At 40.9% G+C, this 21,183-nt stretch overlaps 1 protein-coding gene across 1 annotated transcript in view; it reads left to right on the plus strand.

The window, feature by feature from the left end:
* The window catches only part of MYO16 (myosin XVI), a gene marked incomplete at both ends in the record, with an annotated part of 497,659 nt that overhangs the window by 153,175 nt on the left and 323,301 nt on the right, over window positions 1–21,183 (plus strand). Inside the window, 2 exons of the mRNA XM_080689777.1 lie at window positions 11,261–11,411; window positions 19,575–19,685. Of these exons, the coding sequence (XP_080545903.1) occupies window positions 11,261–11,411; window positions 19,575–19,685 (262 nt within the window). The remainder of the gene's footprint in view (window positions 1–11,260; window positions 11,412–19,574; window positions 19,686–21,183) is intronic.

Here is a 21,183-nt window from a genome sequence, read left to right on the forward strand (position 1 = left end):
TGAAAACATGTAATTTGCATATCCAAAAGGATTTTAATTTTCATTTCTGTCTATCTTCATTCAAAGTCCATCACTTAGGGTAGATAGACATAATTGCATTTTGTATATGGAAAATCAGAATCTTAGTTATGTGACAGCTTTCTGACTTGGCCAGCAAGGTAGAGCGTGAACTTTTGGACTCTTCACACTCTGAGATGGAAACAGCAAACAGCCAGGCTCAGGAAGATGTTCAGCATCTCTCCAGCCTCGCGATAAACACGATCTTCCTTGTGGATGAAAGAAAATCCCATGAAAGGAGGAAGTCTTTGATCCTTGCCCAAATACTACACATGTGGATATTCCTTGTGGAAATTACTCCTTTTAATTTAGACGAGGATGCTCTCATCAGGAGTAGTCAAGTGTGCCCATCTTCTGTTTCCTTGGGCGCGGTTGTCTTGCAGCCAGCACTGCCCTGGCTCCGTCTAGCTGAGCCCCGCCCCACTCCACCTTCCTCCTGTGGGGCAGCAGGTCTGTAAGTCCACTACTGACAGCCCCACAGTTTCAGTCACCATTCCCAGGAAAATGGCAGCAGCTGAGAAAAAGTCCAGGGAGCCTCCCAGCCTCAGTGTCCATGGAATCATCCAGAAGCTCAGTGCTGCAGGTGCAGCTGTCAGGGAAACTGGCGGCAGTGGCCAGTCTGGGTTTTATTATCACGTCATCCTGGGGCATTTGTGAAAATATGCATTTGAAATATAAAGTGTTTCTGCCAGAGCCCTTGTGTTGAGAGAATAGATTTTATTACTGTTCACGAAACAGTTTGTCATTGATCCAAAGCCGTCATCACTTACAGTAGCTTCGTGTATAAGAGATACTGTGCGGCTACAGCTCAAAATTTTTAGTGCTTATCTTAGAAAAGGAAATTTTGGCTGGGTGTGGTCGTGCACGCTTGTAATCCCAGCATTTGGGAGGCTAAGACAGGAGGATAGCGGTTCGCGGCCAGACTCAGCTACATAGTAAGGCCTTCTGTAACTCAGTGAGACCCTGTCTCAAAAATAGGGCTGGAGGTATAGATCAGAGGTAGAATGCTCCTGGGTTTCATCCCCAGTACTGCAAGAGAGAGAGAGAGAGAGAGAGAGAGAGAGAGAGAGAGAGAGAGAGAGAGAGAGAGAGAGCGCGCAAGCGCGGGAGGGGGGGGAGAGGGAGAGGGAGAGAGAGAGGAAAAGGAAAGGAAAAAAATGAGGAGAGTTTTGTCTCCATTGGAGAATTTTTCCTTCTTCAAAACAAGTATCATTTAGATATAGAATGTCCCCTGGAGAGGCTCATGTATTAAAAATGCAAAAATATTCAGAGGTGAAATGATTGAATCATGAGGATGGATCTATCTATTGACGGATTAGTGGCTGTTCTGGGGGGAAGGTAAGCAGATAAGCGGTGACTGGAAGATGCAGGTCACTGGAGGCATGGTGTTGGTGACAATACATTTGTTACCACCAGCTCCCCCCTTTTTCTCTCTCTCTTTCTCTCCTTGCCCTGCCCTCACCCCTCCTTCCTGCTGTCATTGTTCAAGCTTCCTGCGAGGAAAGCCTCTGTGAGGCGAGCCTCTGATTTGGGTGACTGGCTCAGAAACTCACGCCCTGTGCCTTGGCCTCGGATGCTCACCAGGTTCACTGTTGCTTGCCCGAGCTCAGAAGGTCTTAGGTTAATACAAAGAGAGAATATCTTGCACTTCTACTTGTGGATAGTTTTAAAAATGTATCTGCTAGTGAATGTTGATCTGGAGCAGGGAATCTGCAAAGAACAAGAGCCTGAGAGCAGGGCACGTCATCGTCTGTTGACTGGGCGTTCACCAGTGTGAACTCTGAGCCCAGAGGGAAGGTTGGAACTTGGTGGCTGTCACTTCATCCAGCGCCGAGTGTGAAGACAGAGGGTATTTGCAGGTGTGGCCTTGGCACCCCTCCTCTCGTGCATCTGAGGCCCGAGGAACCCGCATGATCCCCGTGCATGGACAGAGGAATCCTATTTTTTTTTCTTTTGCTTATGCTGTTGGGTAGGTTTGGGGAGTGCAGGACCCATTGCTGGTGACTTTTAGCTGAACCAGTAAGATGACATAAAACGCTTTTTAGTCACCTCTCTACCTAGGAGTGCTCTCAGTTGCTGAGGGTACAGTGAGGCTGCAGGTTCTCATTTTATAGGGCTCTATAAAATGTGAGTTAGCCAGGAGTGAGCGGAGAAATACAGAAGCCTTTCAGAACGATGACATTCAAGCTGTACTCATCAGCGTTTTAGTGGTGAGCCGCCCAAGGAGGAAGTGTGCTGGAGACCGTGCTAAGTCTTCTGTGGTGTGGGGGTCATTTGTTCTGGACCAAAACTTTCAAATGCCATTCAGGAAATCAAAAGCCCTTCTGTTTTCTGTCACTATAACAAAATACCTGAGGCAATCAACTTATGAAGAAAAAGGTTAACTTGGCTCACTGTTTGGGAGGTTCTAGTCCATGATCATTTGACCCCATTGCTTTGGGCCTGTGTTGAGTCAGCACATCATGGTAGATGTAGGAGGAAGAATAAATTACTCACCTTGGAGCCAGGAAGCAAAAGAGACAAAGAGGAAATTGGAGGACAGGACTACCAGAGGAAGGTTAACGTTTGTCATGGAAAGCTATGATTAGACTGTTGAACTCACTGAAAGTAGCCTGTTTCACCAAGGTAAACAAACAGTCTTGGTTCCTGTGATTACTGGTGCCAACTCCTGAATATACTGCTTGTCAACATTGCCTCAAGGATCCTCTCCACATCCTCAGGGTTTTACTACTAACCCTTATCTTAAGGACTTTCTTCAGTTGTTCTTCAGTTTATCCAGTTCCGGTTACCCAGTGCCTCAAGGACTCTTACCTCTGGGTCTCCCTGCACCTTTACCAGTTAATCCTTACCTCCCAGACTCTCAGTATGCATGCAGCAGTATCCAAACCTCAACCTTCCTCTTACAATGACAATAAAAGTTGTGAACAAGTGTCCAGCAGAACATTCACCCAAAAGTGAGGTGCCCTGGCCTGCCCCTCTCAACCGCACACCGTGTCTGGTTTGTGTGTCAATGGTCTGTGATGCTCGTACAGCAATGAGCCTTCCTAATGGCACGTTTATCAGGATGTATCCCATGGTTAAGTGATGTATGGTTGTACTTTGTTTCTCCAGTATGTTTAAATATGCTAAAAGGCTTTTTATGACCTGAACAAGAAATTCCTCATAACTAAAGTGACCAGATGTCCTGGGTTGGTCCAAGTAGCGTGTGCCTGTCTACCTCATATATCAATAAAGCCTTATTTCATCCTTAAATTTCCCCCTGGGCAGCATATGTTTTACTTTGGTAGAATCTGAGCATATCACTAGCATAAAATTCCTTATGTGTTTTCAGTAATTCATAATTATATATTGCCCTGTCGATTACAAAGGACTTTTGCATCCAACACCTAATTCAATATATGTGAAATTCTTTTATTTATTAATAAATTTTACAAGATACCTAGCCTAGTTACTAATCAAATATTATGACTACATGACTAAAAATCTACAGAATATAATTAAAAAGCTTTGGTAAAACCATCAATCAATTCCCTGAGAATTTTTACAGAGAATGGAATTCTGATACTCCAACACAGACAGACAGAAATGTCATAGAAGATGGACAGAATGCTGTATGTAAGGACTAATTTCTAGCAAATGTAGCACCTGAAACTTTCAGAATCCCTTTTCATATACGCATAAAGGTAGGGGCTAACATTATCTTAATTTATAGATGTTTCCCTTAAATGATCTATTTTTAAATTTCCTTGCAGATATCTACTGTGAATTGTTGAGATAAATATAAGAGACAGTATACTGTCTTAAAAACAATACATATTGCACTCTGATCACTGAGAGTTTTGTTTTGAAAGGAGGATTTTGGTAGGAATTGCATTGAATCTGTAGATCACTTTTGGCAGAATGGCCATTTTGATTATATTTATTCTGCCAATTCAGTAGCAAGGGAGATCTTTCCATCTTCCAAGGTCTTCCTCAGTTTCTTTAATTTTTATAGTTTTAATTGTGGAGGTCTTTGTATTACAAAGTCTTTGGTTAGATTTGTCCCTAGGTATTTTATTGGTTTTGAGGTTATTGTAAATGGAATTGTTTTCTTTCTTTCTTTCTTCGTGGATTCATTGTTGCCATAGAGAAGAGCAACTGATGTTTTAGGTTGATTGTGTATCCTGCCATTTTGCGGAATTGGTTTATAAGCTCCAGTTGTCTTTTGGTTGAATTTTTTGGATCTTCTAGTTAAAGGATCATGTTGTCTACAATCAAGGAAATTAAAATTTTTATTTTCCGATTTAACTTCTTTTGATATCCTTCTCTTGTCTTATTGCTGTGGCAAGAACCTTAAGGACTATACAGGAAAGGAATGGTAGTTCCTTTGGTATCCTTGTCTTGTTTCTGATTTTAGAGGAAATTCTTACGGTTTTACCCCATTCAATATGATATTAATCTAACCCAATCAGAGTGGCAAGCATAAAGAAGTCAAACAACAACAAATGCTGGTGAGGATGTGGGGAAAGAGGAACTCTTTTACACTGCTGGTGGGAGTGAAAACTAGTTCAGCCACTATGGAGATCAGTGTGGAGATTCCCTAGAAAACTGGGAATAGATCCACCATACAATCTGGCTATACCACTCCTGAGGGTCTTACCAAAGAGGCTGAAATCAGAGAACTACAGTAACATATGCATACTCGTACGTAGCAGCACAATTTGCAATAGCCAAAATATGGAGCCAACCTAGGTGTCCATCACAGATGAATGGATTACAAAGTTATGGGAAATACATACAATAAATTCTACTCATCAATAAAGAAGAACAAAATCATGTCATTCACAAGAAAATGGGAAGACCTGGAGAACATTATGTTAAGTGAGATTAGCCAAAAACAGAAAGAAGGGACATATGTTTCCTCTAATAAGCTAGGGAATATTAGGGATACCAAAGGGACTCCAGATAAAGGAGGGGAAATCACAGCAAAGGCAGAAAAGAAGGGTAGGAGAGGAAGAAGGCTGAGGTTGGTTAATGGAAAAGCTACATTCAAATATGTGTATACATGTGAACATAACATTGTTAACCTGGACACTCAGTATTGGGAGGGAGGGAAAAGGGGAAGGGGGGAGTAGACACTAAGTACTGTGCAAATATATGTCATTGTCAACATGGTCATTATGATGTGAGACTATAGTGCACCAATGAAAAGGGTGAAAAAGTAAAAGTAAGATTTTACCATAAGTGTATGTATGTATGTATGCATGTATGTATATATGTATTATGTATGTATTTCTGTGGTATTGGGAACTTAACCTAGGTACATTATACCTCCAAGCAACACCCCCAGTCCTTTTTTTTTTTTGTTTTGTTTTAAAAACAGGGTCTCTCTAGGTTGCTGAGAGTCTTAAGTTGTTGATGCTATCCTTAAACCCACGATACTCCTGTCTCAGCCATTATTACAAAGCATGCACTGCCGCGCCTTCTCCAACATGATCTTTAAATTATAAATATTTTTCTCATAAAAGTTAATAGCGGGGGACAGAGTAACACTTCAGGTCTCTGCATTCTATTTGATTTGACGTTAATCTTTGGATCATGGCCTTATTTTATAGAAGAGAATTGAGTTCCCCAGAGTGGATAGTGTATACAGGAGTATTTCTAGGTGAGCACTGAGAATTATACTCAGTCCATTATGTTAAACACCAGAACAACTGAGTCTCATGTGCTAGTTCTTCACATCGGATTCTAGCGTATTTTCATTACTCTGATTGCTGGCCACATATATCTGAATATAGCCAGTTTTATCTCTGTAGTGTTCCACAACTGCTTTAGTTATAATGGGAAGTAATTGTTGCTTTTTCAGTTCTATTTTATTAGGTTCTTATTTTCATCTTGAGAAATGAAATCCTATTTCCTATAGGCACATTTGCTCTACATGAAGTAAAATGCCTTTTATGTTTATTGAAATAAGTAAGTCTTGACTAAATCCAGCAGAGTTAGGAATTGGTCATCTGCTGGTATACTTCCATCTGGAGTTTTCCACAGTGGGAGTAATGCTTTCCCTGCATTGACCCAGCTACCCCGGGATGAGAGCCCTCTCGTGTCCTTTATGTCTAGAGAACCTGCCTTATCATGAGCCTTTTTTTTTTTTTTTTAGAAAAGACACTACTTTAGTATCCCCTTTTCTGCTTTTTATTGATACATTTATCTGGTTAATATTACTTTAAAATCAAAGGAAGATAACTTTTGAAGAAAATTTGGGAGGTGCAGAAAACATACAGAAGTGTGAAATGAAAAACCACTCATTAGTCTCAACGAAAGATTGTACCAGGGAAGTAAGTAGGCAAGGAGTTCATTAGACTGTGGCCCTCGGAGGGAGACCGAGCTCAGCTCTGCGGAATGGACAGAGCGCATTTCCCCACACCGGACGGGCTAGTTGAAAGTGCTGTCGGCTCCTAGAGAGCAGGTCAGTGGAGGGTTGGCTGAGTATGTTTGCTTTTGACCCTTATTAAACCAGCCTTCCAGGCAAAGTGATGAACACCTGTAATCTCACCCACACCTAAGGCAGAGGATCACAAGCTCAAGGCCAGCCTGGATGACCTAGTGAGACCCTGTCTTAAAGTAAAATAAAAAGGGCTGAGGTTAGAGTCCTGTGATAGAGCATTTGCCCAGCTTGTGAGAGGCCCAGGGTTCAAGGCCCACCACACACACACACACACACACACACACACGCACACGCACACGCACACGCACAGGCACGCACACACCTCCCATCCCACAGAACCTGAGAGAGAGGGTGCTATCTCCTTCTACACCTGCACTGCCAGGGAATGACCCCCAGGCCCTTGTGAAAGACATTGTGAGCTGGAAAGCTGGCAGGAAGTAGAGGTGAGCATCTGTAGGCCAAAGAATCTGCAAGTGAACGTTTTCAAAAACCAGGGCTCCGGGAAACGAGCAGCCAGGGGCTTGGCGTTGGGGAGAAGCTAGTCTCAAGTTCAGTTGAGCTGAGCGCAGTGCCATTAGTCCACCTTTGTCAGGAAATTACTACTAACCCAACATACTTCTCATCCTTCTTCTGTTTCCTCCTCTTTACTGAGTCTTTCCCTGGTGATGTAACTGCATCTTATTTTAAAAAATATCATAAATATTTGCCCTCATTGAAAAACTTTAAGGAATGTTAAATAAGTATCATTAATATTTTAAACATTATTTCTTTTCTTTAGAAAAATAACATTTTAAGAGATCATTTTCTGTGCAAACAGATAGTCAGTAAAAGTTTAACTATATAGAAGTTAAGTGAATAATTATTTTTAATCATAAATGACTGTGGATAAAATACATTTCATTATAAAGAGGTATAGAAACCTAATGAAAAGTTTTATATAAATTTATAACAGTATTATATTATATGCTGCTACTACTGTCTGCATCACAAACTGCAGGACATGGTATAAACTTATAAAACAATGCTATGTCTGTATACAAAATTACCAATTCCAAAGACACTGTGGAGAAAACAGGGGAGGGGTGTGGCTCTGAGGGGTGTGCTCCAAGACTAGTGTGCTGCCATCACTCTATGTACCAGTCATTTCAGTGCCCCAAATGAAAAATTGTTGTGCATGAATTCTTTTTGTGGTACTGAGGATCGAACCCAGGGGCATTCTACCTCCGAGATATACCCACATCCCCATTTTTTATTCTTTATTTTGAAACAGGGTCAGGGTCTCACTAAGTTGTGGAGGGTCTCACTAAATAGCTGAGGCTGGCCGCAGCCCTGTGATCCTCCTGTCTCGGTCTCCCAAGGACTGGGATTACAAGTGTGGGCCACCATACCCGGCTATTGTAAATAAATTTAAAACACTATTACATGGCATCAGCTTCAGTGAATATTTAGCATTTTTCCTGTATAAGACACATGCCTGACTCATTAATATGTTGCCTTTTGAACCTGTTCTATTATTTAGAATATTTCCTATATTAAAAGGACTATTTATAGCTGTCTTCTTACAAGTATTGTTAGCAATAGCTCTCAGGTTATATTATCTATGATGTACTTGGATGAGTAAATGATTTATTTTTAAAGATTCAGTTTAAAAAATTATTTGCAGAACTACTGTCTGCATCACAATCTGCAGGACGTGGTATGAACTCATTGAACTCGTGCATTTTGCAGAGGCGAAGCTGTGACCCAGAGATTTCAGTGCCTCATCACATCAGTGGTGGCGGCTGATAGAGTGGGAAAAATATTTGCCAAGTACATATCTGATGAAAGGCTTTTTTATAGCGTATGGAATCACAATATTCTGACACCAAAAATCCCAGTTAAAATAAGTGGTCAGAGGATTTGAAGTCCCACTTTACTGAAAAAGAAATACTTTCTGTTAACCACAAAAGACCCCAAATGGCCAAATGCAATTTTGTGGAGAAAAACCAAACAGCTGAAGTCATCACATCCCTTATTTCAAATCCAGTGACTAAGCTGTAGTAATCAGAAAACAACAGTACAGGCATAAAACACAGAGCAATGGAAGAGAATGGAGAGCCCAGAAGTCAATCTAAGCAGGTGGAGGAGAAGGAAGGAAGGAAGGAAGGACACAGGGAGAAATTGAATTGGAAAATGAGCAGCGGGCCTGAATAGACATTTTCCCAAAGAAGACATGCAAGAGTCAATAATACATAAAAATGTGCTTAACACCATTTCCTACCTGTTAGGAGGATTATTATAAAAAAAGATAAAAGATAACAAGTGTTGACCAGAATGAAGGAAAAATGGATGGGTGCTTTGTACACTGTTGGCGGGATGGAAAACTGTATAGACCTTCATAAAAGCAAGCCTGCAGCTACCATGTGACCCAGCAATCTCGCTTTTGGATAAATCTCTGAAAGAAACGCAACTGGGATCGTGTAGAGATGTGTGACTACTATACACACCAACTGTGTATCGGCATCACTGAAAGGAGACTATGGGATGTGTACGCATGGGCTTTTACTCAGCCATAAGGAGCAAAATTATTTGCAGGGAAGTGGATGGACCTGGAGAACATTATGCCAAGGGAAAATAGTCACAAAAAGTGAAAACTTGGAATCTCTCCCAAATAGGTGGATGCGAGGGAGAAAAAGGATCATGGGAGGGCGTCTAGATGAAGAAGGAAGAACCATAAGGTGACCTGACTGAGGGAGAATGGAGGGGAGAGAGGATGCCTAATGCACCTGATGCACATTCACAAACATGTCAAAGTCAGTTACTAAGCCAAGGCGGGGGGAGGGAGGGGAGGTCGGGGGTGGGAATCAGGTAAAGGCTAATGGGTGGTGTGTGCTGTTCCATCTTGTATCCCATTAAGATGTATGACTACTGTGTACCAATAAAAAATGTGCTTGCCTTTTTATTAATGGATGTACAGAAAAAGTCTATTGATGGATGTACAGATAAATTCAGGTACATATACACAATGGAAAATTATTGAATTATTTAAAAATCCTATAATTTGCAACAAAATGGATAAACCTGGAAGACATTATGCTATGTGAAATAAGGCAGACACAGAAAGACTGATATCGTATGATCTTGCTTATGTGTGAAATCTTAAAAAAATGAAACCCATAGATGCAGACTAGAACTGTGATTTCCAGAGAGAGGAAGAGATGCTGGTCAAAGCATACAAACTTTTAGTTATAAGACAAACATGGCCGGGCATGGTGGCGAATGATTGTAATCCCAGCATTCGGGAGGCTGAGACCGGAGGATTGCGGTTCACGGACAGCCTCAGCTACTAAGTGAGGCCCTCCGCAACTTAGTGAGACCCTGTTTCAAAATAAAGAGTAAAAACTAGGGCAGGGAATGTAGCTCGGAGGTCGAATGCCCCTGGGTTCCATCCCCAGACCTGCAAAAATAAATAAATAAATAAATAAATTAATTAAACATGTTCTGGGGATCAGTGGGTAATGATGGGTGTGTTAATTGTAATTATTACACAGTGTAGATCAAATCAGCACAGTGTACACCTGAAATATATTCAGTCTTTATCTAATGTTTTGTATTTTTTAAATTCAAATTATAAAGTGACAAGCCGCTAACACATCTAGTAATAACTGACTCCAAAGATCACAAAGGAAGTAATAGATTGTCTTTATTATTGGTTATTTTGATTACTCAGCCATGTGCATTATTGTCAAGACATTGAACTGTACACATATAAAGGATCAACTTTATTTGATATAAATTAGACCTCATAAACTTGTAATTTAAAAGAGACAATTGCATTGGGATCTACTTGAAATTATAACTACTATTATGGACTACATGAAATAATTATATTCACATAAATTGACCTGATTAAATACACATGCCTTTTTGCTCATGTGGAACATTAGAGAAATACATATTAAAATCTTAAAAGGGTACAATGCAAATTCAACATTTGTGTCTGTCTTTTTTCTGAAATTTTTTAAATAATGAATTTCTTTTGGCAGTGAACTTTATAAAAGAAGAAAAGATGAATTTTTTTTTCAGTGCACAGTAACTTTCCTTACCACTGAGCTCCTCCCCCAGGGCCCTTTATAGTTTGTATTTTGAAACAACAGGGTCTCACTAGTTGCTGAGGCTGGCGTCAAGCTTGCAATCTTCCTGTCTCAGCCTCCCAAGTACTTTAGTTACAGAAGTGCACCACCACACCTGGATGAAATAGCTTTTATATATTTATTATTATTATTTTGCCTAATTTGATCTGTGTATAAGTAACTAAATTTATTCTGCTTATGGTATTATCATACTTTTAACATTTTATTTAATTACTTCCTATTTTACTCTTTCATTACAATTTCAAAATATTTTCCATGGTTCTGTATTTTAAATGGTAAAGTGAATTATATTTTAATAATTACACGATTATACCTTCCTTCACTTGTTTGCAATCCATTTTCACATTTAAATATTTTGTCCAGTGCAGCCATGCATTTTAAGCTTAGCTTTTAAATTGCTTATTGATTTGTCTACCAAAAATAAATATATAAATGAACATATTATTTCTTTTAGGGATGAAATTGAATGAAATTCGAAATTAATAGAACACGTTACAGATATCTCCTCGTTCTTGTCCCCTGTGGTTTATAGGAACAGTTTCATATCAGGATAAAACAACGTATAGTTCAGCTATCCAGTAGTATTTGATGGATATAGCAATATTGGAAGAAAACTAATTACGGTATTGACTGTTTCCTCTAGCGGTCCCCTGGTGCTACCAATCGCCAAGCAAGACAGTTTGTTGGAGAAAGACATCATGTTCAAAGATTCATCCAAAGGCCTGTGTAAGCAGCAGTCCCAGGACAGCAACCCCGAAAACAGCCCGGCCAGCCTCTCCAGCAAACCCGAGCAGGTAATGCCTGGGTCTCGGACATTCCTGCGCTCGCGGGCCTGCCTTAACACTCAGCAGATGGCAGAGGCACGCATCTGCTATTTTCCATTCAAAGAAAAAGTACTGGAAGCCTCATCATTATCTAGACGGTGCTTTTCTGTTTCCTCCGAATCAAGAGGAGGAAGAGCACAGAGCCACTAAAGCCATTTACTGTGGTGGCGCAGTGAGTCGGGGTCACTCCCCAGTGTCCAGGTAATGGGAAGCAGCTTTGGAGTGGGGAGGGTGACGAGTTTCCAGTTGTAGATACTATTGCACTTTTTTGCCACAGAATAAATTTTTTTTTCTAATATGTGGAGGGTTTTGCAATTGGCAGTTATTTGTGTCTTGGAAACCCTTTGGTTTCAGTGTACCTAGTTCTAAATATGTTACTTTAGCCAGGTTTTCTAAAGACACTCTTTTCAGAATTAAATTTTAATTTAGTTCAGATTTCTTTATATAAATTAAAGAAAACTGCCAGATGTGGTGGCACATGCTTGTAATCCTAGTACTTGGGAGGCTGAGACAGGAGGATTGTAGGTGTGAGGACAGTCTCGCCAAATAGTGAGACTTTCATCAACCTAGCAGACCCTGTTTTCAAATAAAAAAATAAAATAGGGCTGGAAGTGTAGCTCAAAGGAGATTGAACCTCTGGGTTCAATCTCCAGTGCCATACACACATAAAAAAAATTAAAGAAAACTAAAAATGGTTGAGATTTTGTTGTTTTTTAATTTTTATTGGCACTGTTTTGAAATACCTTTCTAATTGGCTGATAGAAATATGTGAAAACTCTAAGTTTAATTTGATTTTATACTGTTGAGGCTTATTAACATTCAAGAAACTTTATAATGCATTTAAAGTAATTGCATAACTTTCATTCAGTGTTAATGTATGAATTTATTGTATGTTTCTGTCCATTTGTTTTTAAGCTATTAATTAGCTGTTTGAGGTTGGCAGTAATGCAATGGTAATTATTAATTTCGTTAAAGAAGCAAAAACTGGCTCAACTCTTTAATCAAGGTGTTGAGAGTTTTAACTCTATGGGGTAAAAAAAGTGTATGATTAGCAAATTGATTTTCCTTAAGTGGCAATTTAATATAAAATGTCCAAAATACACAAAACATTCTTCAAAAGTGAGAAGACCTTCCCAACCCAGAGTGGCAGGTGGGATCCTTGCAGGATGACTTTTGGTGGTCTTGGTGGTCGCTCTCATCATTGTATGTGGGGTATTAATCACCTTATACGTATTCCTTATCTGGGGAGGAGGGGAGGCTCTTCTGGTTTTCTGCCCTGCGGCATCTCTCTCAGGTCCGCCCTCTGCCCTGCCATTCTCATCTTCTTGGCCAAGAGGTGCTGGGCACATCTCTGCAGGGAAAGGCGGGTTCAGCCACTGACGGGACTGTGCATTCACATCCCATTGGAGGGTTTTCCAAGGGTTTCCCAAAGCAACACAGCTATGATTAACATTTTAAGGAGAAATAGATAATGCAGAAGCTTTCTGAAATTAAAATGAAAACTACTTAGAATCTTTTATTCCATTATTTCTATAAAATCTAGGTCTTATCAAACGGCAACCGTGAAAACGGATATTTGAGGCTTGATTTAGCCTTTTTGTAATTTCTGAGAACCAGTGAGATTAACCTTGACTTTCACAGTATCTCTGAGAAAATAGAACTTCTCTTAAAATACGTAAAGCATTCCCCCTTTTCTCCCCTTTCGATTTGTTTTTCTTTTCCTTCCTCTGCCCTCTTTTTCTTTCTTTTTTTTCTGGTTTCCTAACATATGAACTCCTTTCTTCCTCTTTTTCCTCCTTTTCTTCTTTCCTTGCAGAAAATGCTATTTAAATTTAGTGTAAGCTTGAGCCGAGGGTGGTGGCGCACGCTTGTAATCCCAGCATTCGGGAGGCTGAGACCGGAGAATCTCGGTTCACAGCCAGCTTCAGCTACTTACTTCTTACTTCTGCAACTTAGTGAGACCCTGTTTCAAAATAAAGAATAAAAACATAGGACATGGGGTATAGATCGGAGGTCACATGCCCCTGGGTTCCATCCCCAGACCCTAAAAAAAGTGAGTGTAAGCTTGGAATTCAGGTCAGTCGTTCATTGCACTCCATGAGGACATGTTAGCCTCACTTAGGATAGAGTCTTGCAGACTGCTATGAGGTGCAGGCTTGCTACTCAGGAGCCCTGTGACTCTGGAAGTTCCTTACCTCAGTCAGCCTCATCTGGAAAGTGGGTGCATCATGCCAACCTTATGTTGTTGCTGTGAAGATGATCATAGACAAGAGCCAGGGACAGAGTACAGATGCAAGACAAATGCCTCATTTGTGTTGTTAGTGTGGTCTAATTGTACAGTAGTCTTGCATTCACTACAGTTATCTGCTTTTAATTCATGTAATTCTACTCAGGACCTCTAGCAGCCTTTTCTTTCCAGGTAAATGTACATTATTTTAGAGGATATTAATACGGGGTAATACTTTCTATTGATATGATAACAATTTTAAAACTTAAAAATGTTTTCACTTACACTATTTTAGTGAGCAATTTCTTATGCACTTTTCATACTTAAGCTTCAGTTTTAAGCTGAGTTTTGTGTTGATCAAACACATCCGGGAGGATGAGGCAAACTCTCTAGAACCACAGTTCTTTTTTGCCCCATGTTCAGGGCTCTTTGGGGGCACTGCAGCCACTCCTGGGTCATCCCCCCAGCCCTGATCCTAGAAAACAGGGGCAAAGCCTTGTCCTCTTTGGCTGCACCTCGAAGAGATGGGTAATTTTAGTTGGCTTTTCATCACCGTGTCTAAAATACCTGATAAGCATAACCTAGAGAAAGAAAGGTTTATTGACTCATGGTTTTAGAAGTTTCAAAAGTTTCAGCTCATGGTGGGTCAACTCCAAGGCAGAATACTCGGTGGCAGGGCTTTAGGGCATGACAGAGGAGAAGGAGTAGCTTTCAGATCATGGCAGTGGGAAACAGAGATGGGGCGGGGGTCAGTAACAGGCAGGGTCCTCAAGTCACATCTCTGCTGATCTCTTCCTACATCCCCAACCTCTGGTCCGGCTCCCTCACCTGCACACAGGCTCTTCTGGGACATCGTTCTAACCACAGCACCCTGTTTCTTGCCTCATGTCTGTCTCGCAGTGCAAACTCCATGCAGTCCTTCTTCAAGAGTCCCCATCGCCTAAACAGTTTCCAAAATTGTTCACCTGCCCAACAACATCATCTCTGAAACCTAAGGCACTTTTTTGGGTGGCTGTGGGACCTTGTTTAAAAAAAACAACAACTCCCCCCACACACAAAAAAAACTGTTACATACTTTGAGCATTCAGTGGCACAGAGTAAACATTTGCATTTCAAAATAAGGGCATAAAATTAAGGGATAGGACCAAAGTAAGACTGAGACCCAGCAGAGCAAACATGACGTCAGGAAGATCTAATCTGCAGTGGGGAGCTCCGCAGACTTCTCCAGAGGGTGAATGTGGCTTTGCAGGATGCTCAGGAAAGGCTGCTCTCTTAGCCTAACTCCTCTGGCTGCAGCCTGCAGCCTTCCTTGGCAGACATTCTGTGTTCTTGGCGTCTCTTAATTCCTGGGGTCTCCATTGCAGTTTTGGCTTCAGTTTCAGAGCTTCACAAATTACACCCTCCCTGGGACCTACCTCCAGGGGTTCTCTGATCCTTCTACACACTGCCTGGCTTCTGTCATAAAGATGTTCAAACATGAACTGAAACCTTCGAAACATCTACACCCATGACACAGTAAGCCTTTCTTCCTCTAAGCTGGATTTGTTAGGTATTTGGGTCACAGAGTTAAAAACTGGAAAACATAAATTGGTATCAGGAGTGGGATTCGTGATGGGACAAACCTGATGATACTATTCAGAAGTCTTTGGCACTGTTTTGAGAGAGGACATTGGAGGAACTTGAAGATTCAGGTTAGAGTAGAGTCTTTGACCATGATGGTCTTCCTAGAGAGGATGTTCATATTTATATATATACTTATATACATATATATAATGTATACATACATGTATCAGACAAATATATATTGAATATATGTATTAACATATATTGAATACATATATATTATGTACATATATACAAATTTATCCATCTATTTTTTCTGATACCAACATGGTCCATTATTGTAATTGCAGACATTGGTAGAATATACCATTCAGCCCACAACAATAACATAAGGATAGTCACGTGATGTTCTCTTTCTCTCTACTTGCCATCAGCTGTCCCCAGGCCTTTGAAATCTTTCTAAAGAATGCATGCCTTTGATGACCTTGCTTAAATTCCATGGTCGTGGATGTCTCTGTGATTGTCTGGAATCTTGACACGCCGTGCAGGCTCCTTCCCTTGATCGCTCTGCCTTTCTTTGTGTCAGTTTTGTCACTGTCACCAGAGGAAGGAGTGGTTCCGTTTTCACTGTCAGCCTAGTGCCATGTCTCCCTGGCTGCCACTGTGCCACCATAGACGACGATCCCTGGGCGTGCCAGCCAGAGCCCCGCAAGCTCCCCCAGCTCCTCAGAGCAAAGGCAGCTACTTCTCAGGCCCATTTATGCTTTTTTATTATTGCACAGGCATAAATTGGTGTTTAGATTTTTACCATTATGGTCGAAGGGGGAATTTTATTTTCGTACAATAATGCTTGAAGAAAAAAATTTGCTGATTTTTCTCTTTTATATGTTTCCTTTGGGAGTCACATATGTATGCTAACCTCCTAGTTTTGGCCATATGCTTGCACTTTTCATCACATTATTGACATATGAATAGGCATGCATATTATATGTTTATATAAAATTTTCTCTATATAGCTACACATATATGTGCATTCATAATTTGGGGGATTTCTGTGAGTGTGCAGCATAATTTTTGTTCCTTGGGAAAATGCTTACAAAACATTAAAAAACAAATACATTTATATCTACCCCATCAAGGGTAAAAGTTTCCTTTCTTATATTTCTCTACATATAAATTTCACTTCTAGAAAATGCACATGTATCCATTTGCATTTTTTCCTACATTTCTTTTGTATTCAGGGGCAAACATTGCAGTGTGTATTTGTAGAACACAGCAAAGTTGTCCATTAATATAAGAAAACCTTCAGTCTTACCTAAATCAATCCTAGGTAAAAACTCAAGTCCAGATAGAAGCCAGTTCAGAATAGTGGCTCTTCTTCTCTTCACATGTGCAATCCATTCTCTTCCCTTTCTCCCCTCCTTGGCCTCCATTGCTGGAGCGTGCTGCTCTCAGCCCCTCTGCCTTTCCTCTCCACCAGCCAGCGAGCTCCTGTAGTGAGTGAAGCTGATCTTATCCCACCATAAGCCCAGAAGAGTTCCACAATCCTTGGGATGAAGCTATGCTCCCTGCAGTCTGCAGGCCTTCTCCACATCCTCCTGTGTCTGTTTCCACCCATGCTGCAGGCATCCGCTCCAGACCTATGGAAGAGCCTCCAACCTGTGGACCAGGTTCTGACCTCAAAGCCTTTAACCCACATTCTCCCATCTCCCTCTACCATCAGTAGAGGTACCATCAGTACCTCTGTCCTTTCTAGGAAGACCATCATGGTCAAAGACTCTATTACTCCAACCTGAATCTTCAAGTTTCTCCAGTGTCTTCCCTCAAAACAGTACAAAAGACTTCTGAAGAGTACCATCAGGTCTGTCACACCATGAACCCCACTCCTGGTACCAATTTATGTTTTCCAGTTCTTGTCTCTATGACCGAAATACCTAACCAACACAACTTAGAGGAAGAAAGGCTTATTGCATCACGGTTGTAGATGTTTCAAAGGTTTCAGTTCATGTTTGAACAGCTCCATGACATAAGCCAGGCAATGTGGAGAAGGAATGCTGGGACATTATGACTTCTGGGCTTTTGTTTTTACTTTTTCTTTTTCTTTTACGGTACTGGGAATTTAAGCCATGGCTATTCTGCCTCTGAGCTTTACTCCCAAACCTATTTTATTTTTTATTTTGAAACAGGGTCTGACTTCAGGACCTTGCTTGTTAACAAGGTCCTTGTTAAAGACCTTGCTAAATTGTGGAGGCTGTTCTTGAGCCAGAGATCCTTCGGTCTCAGCCTCCCAAATTCTGGGATTATAGGCATGTGCCACCATTCCCAGCATGATTTTTGTTTATATTTTCAAAAATACAAGTTCAGGGAATCTTATTATTTTAAGTGTTCAGTTTTATTCTGGTTCTAGGCATTGAACCCAGGGACATTCTACATTTCTTTGCTATTCTGAAACAGGCCTTGCCTAGTCTTGATGCACTAGCCTTGAACCTACAGTCCTTCTGTCTCAGCCTCTCAAGTACTGAGATTACAGATATGTACCACCATGTCCTGCTATCCTAGGCTATGTAAATAGATATTTCTGACAGCATCAAAGCTTTAAAACCATGCCTCTACCCCTGTGTTAAAAACTAAATCTAAGAAGACTATGCTACATGTTTTGTATAGGTTAAGTCCAAAAGATCTGCTGAGATATGTTTCTCTTAAATACTATAGGCATAGGTAAAATAACAAACACAGGTGTTTGGCTGCGTATGCCCAGGTTGTTGGATGGGGGATGCTTGTTGTTGGCATTTCTGAAGCTGGGAGTATTTTACAAATTAGTTTTAAATAAAGAGCATGATCCCATTGAAATATTACTTCCACTTTTAGAAATGGTCTCCCACCCAGGATCCCCTAATGAGGCGCCTTCTGACTGGACCACAAGTTGCACTACTTTTCCAAGCCCTGAGATTACTAGGACAGGATAGTGTCTCTGTTTTTAATCTACTAGGGTTAAATACTGCCTGTGAAACAATGGGCTGCCTACAGGCACTCAGGGGAAAACACTTATTCTATGACAAGTCACTAATACCAGAAAACAGTGCAATGCTTTGCTTTTAAAATGTATAATCTTTTTCACTCTGTAAAAAAAATAATTTGGGGGGGGGCGGTACTGAGGGTGGGAACACAGAAGCTTTCTACCTCTGGGCTATGCTCTCAAAGCTACTTTATATTTTATTTAGAAACAGGGTCTCACTAAGTTGCTGAGAGCCCCACTATGTAGCTGAGGCTGGCTTAAAACATGTGCAATCCTCCTGTCTCAGCCTCCCGAGCGCGGGGATGACAAGCGTGCGCCACCTGCCTGGCTCACTCTGTAATATTTAACCCATAAGCAGCAGTACTTATGTTTAAATTATTTAGCAATGGTACATAAAATTAATAATGCATTATATAATACAAATATAAATAGACACAGCAAATACAAATATAGAATACAAACATGAATACAAATAAAATAGACTTGTTATAAAATTTACTACGAGTATTTGCAAAGTCACAGGTGCATTATTAAGAATATTTTAGTCAGTTTCTTTTCTTTGTGACATAAAAACCCAACACTGTCATGTTATACACCACATCTGCTTTTCAAAGCATATCCTGTATCCACAGAATTAAGTATTATACATTTCCAAGTTCAAAATTATAATATAATTAAAAGATCCAAATTCATCTTTTTTATTTGCGATGCTGCCCAGTTTTTAAACTGTTATTCTATGTTAAATTGAATAAGAAGGGATTTTTATGACACTTCTCTCTCACGCAGCTTTCTTAATCTTAAGAGTAATGTCAAACAGAATAAAAATCACAATCCATACATCTGGAACCCACTCTTGACATCTGGGCCCATCTTATTTTATGAAGAAATTAAATCCCATGAACAGTGCTAATGTGAGAAATTGATCATCGGGAACACTGCAGATACCTGCGTTGCTTGTCTGCTATGTGTCTGGCAAAGGGCTCAGCGCAGCCCAGTCCTGTCTGTGTCGAAAGCAGGGAATAAGAAGAGTCAACACGTTGAAATGATACTGACAGGTACAAGGACTCTGAGTGCCACGAGCTATCATGAAGGGTGTACGTGCCACACGTGCACACTTGTGGGTACAGAACACATTCTCATCCTAATGCATTCCTCATTGAATTTATTTTTTTTGTTGTTCAGTTTCATTGAACCATTTCAACTTTTAATAACAGTTCTACACGCAGTGGTCTTCCAGCTTTGATGCATCATTGAGAATGGACCGCCCAGCTGTGAAGACAGTTGATTGGAAAGCAATTAGCATTGATCACACTGACCCTCTCCTCAGGTCACGCTGATGCCTCCTGCCCCAAATGATGACCTGGCGACCCTGAGCGAGCTCAATGATGGCAGCCTTCTGTACGAGATTCAGAAGCGCTTCGGCAACAATCAGATATACGTGAGTGTCCTCGCAATGGCCTTGTGCGCCTCTTTGCCTCACTGATATTTTCCTATTCCTTTGGTGCTGCAAATATTGGTAGTTTCTGTTCATGGTGGTGATGTAGGGTAGGTTGAATTTCTTAGGGCCAAGTTCATTCTCACTCAGTCACAAGACAAGTTGAGTAGAGTTCCCAATTCTAGACCCATGTATGAGTTAGGGCCCCGAATGTAGACGTGAGTACTCACCGCTGTTGAGAGTTCCTGTGGTCATGATTGCTACGGAAATTTAGTTAGAAACAGCGGGCTCTGTAAATCATTTACACAAATGCTGTCTGTCTCACCGACTTTACTTTAGCCTGCCACATCGGGAAAGGAAGCTGACGAGGCTCCACTGACTGTGCGTGAGGGCTGCCTCTCCATCCGCAGGGAAGAGAAACTGTTGTTGCTCTAAATTATCAGGAAGTGTTTCTGTCTAACGTACATAATTTATACACAGATGTCCCATAACAATATAAAAATATTCAGATGGAGACTTGATTTACATTGGTCCTGTCCTTGTTTATATGTTACTTCTTCAAATATAGATAACAGTTTAGACACCTTGTAATCTCAAAATTAATCCCACCCCATCTTCACCCCCTCTGTTCCTCATTGATTTTGTCATATTCTACATACAGCACAGAGCAGTCTAATCAGAATGTCTTTAGAGAAATCTGATTATGCACATACCTGTTATCCTTTCTTGATAATACCCATTTTTTCTAATCTACTGAGAAACTGATTAAGTAATTTTCATGCAAATGTGAAGCCTGAGATTTCTTTACAAGTAATAAATTGTGAGATACTGATTAGCCTATGAACATGCAGCAAGGCGCCTTCATGCTTGTATAAATTGCCTGCCACCATAAATACACTTAAAATTAAATACTCCGATCAGAATTAATGGGATTGAATCACTGCCAGTTAAGTGGTGACAGCTGATTACTTGGTCCCTGTTACCATGCTGGTACTCGTGAACGAAGTGAACATGATTGTTATTCCATGATTTGTTCTTTTTCTCAGCGTACGTCTTCTTTTTCCATTTTTTAACTTATAATACTGAAGAGTGTAGCACAGAAAGACGGCTTGGAGTGAACCCCCTCATGCCCCTCATGCTTGTCCAGGGCTTTGTCTCCTAAAGATGCACACAATCTCCTTCTCCCCACCCCGTGACCACCACCCATCACAGCCACCACCTGCCCTTCCCCAGCAACTCAGCCCAGCTTTGTTAAGGAATTCCATCCCCTCTCAATCACAACTCAAGGAACCAGCGTCGTTTCCATGAAGCAGGAGGGTGCGCTCAAGGGCCCCATGTGAACTCTTTCCTGTGGCACCTGGTTTCTCATGGGGGACGGCCACGATCCTTGCTCCAGAGGCTGAGCTCTTGACCACAAGCTCTCACCATCTGTCACTGGGTCTTGAAGGCTCTACGCTGCTTGTCTCCCAGCCAGCTCAGCATTTTTTTTGCCCTCATCGCC

This window comes from Muscardinus avellanarius, assembly GCF_963383645.1.
Source record: "Muscardinus avellanarius genome assembly, chromosome: 2".
NCBI classification, from domain to species: domain Eukaryota; kingdom Metazoa; phylum Chordata; class Mammalia; order Rodentia; family Gliridae; genus Muscardinus; species Muscardinus avellanarius.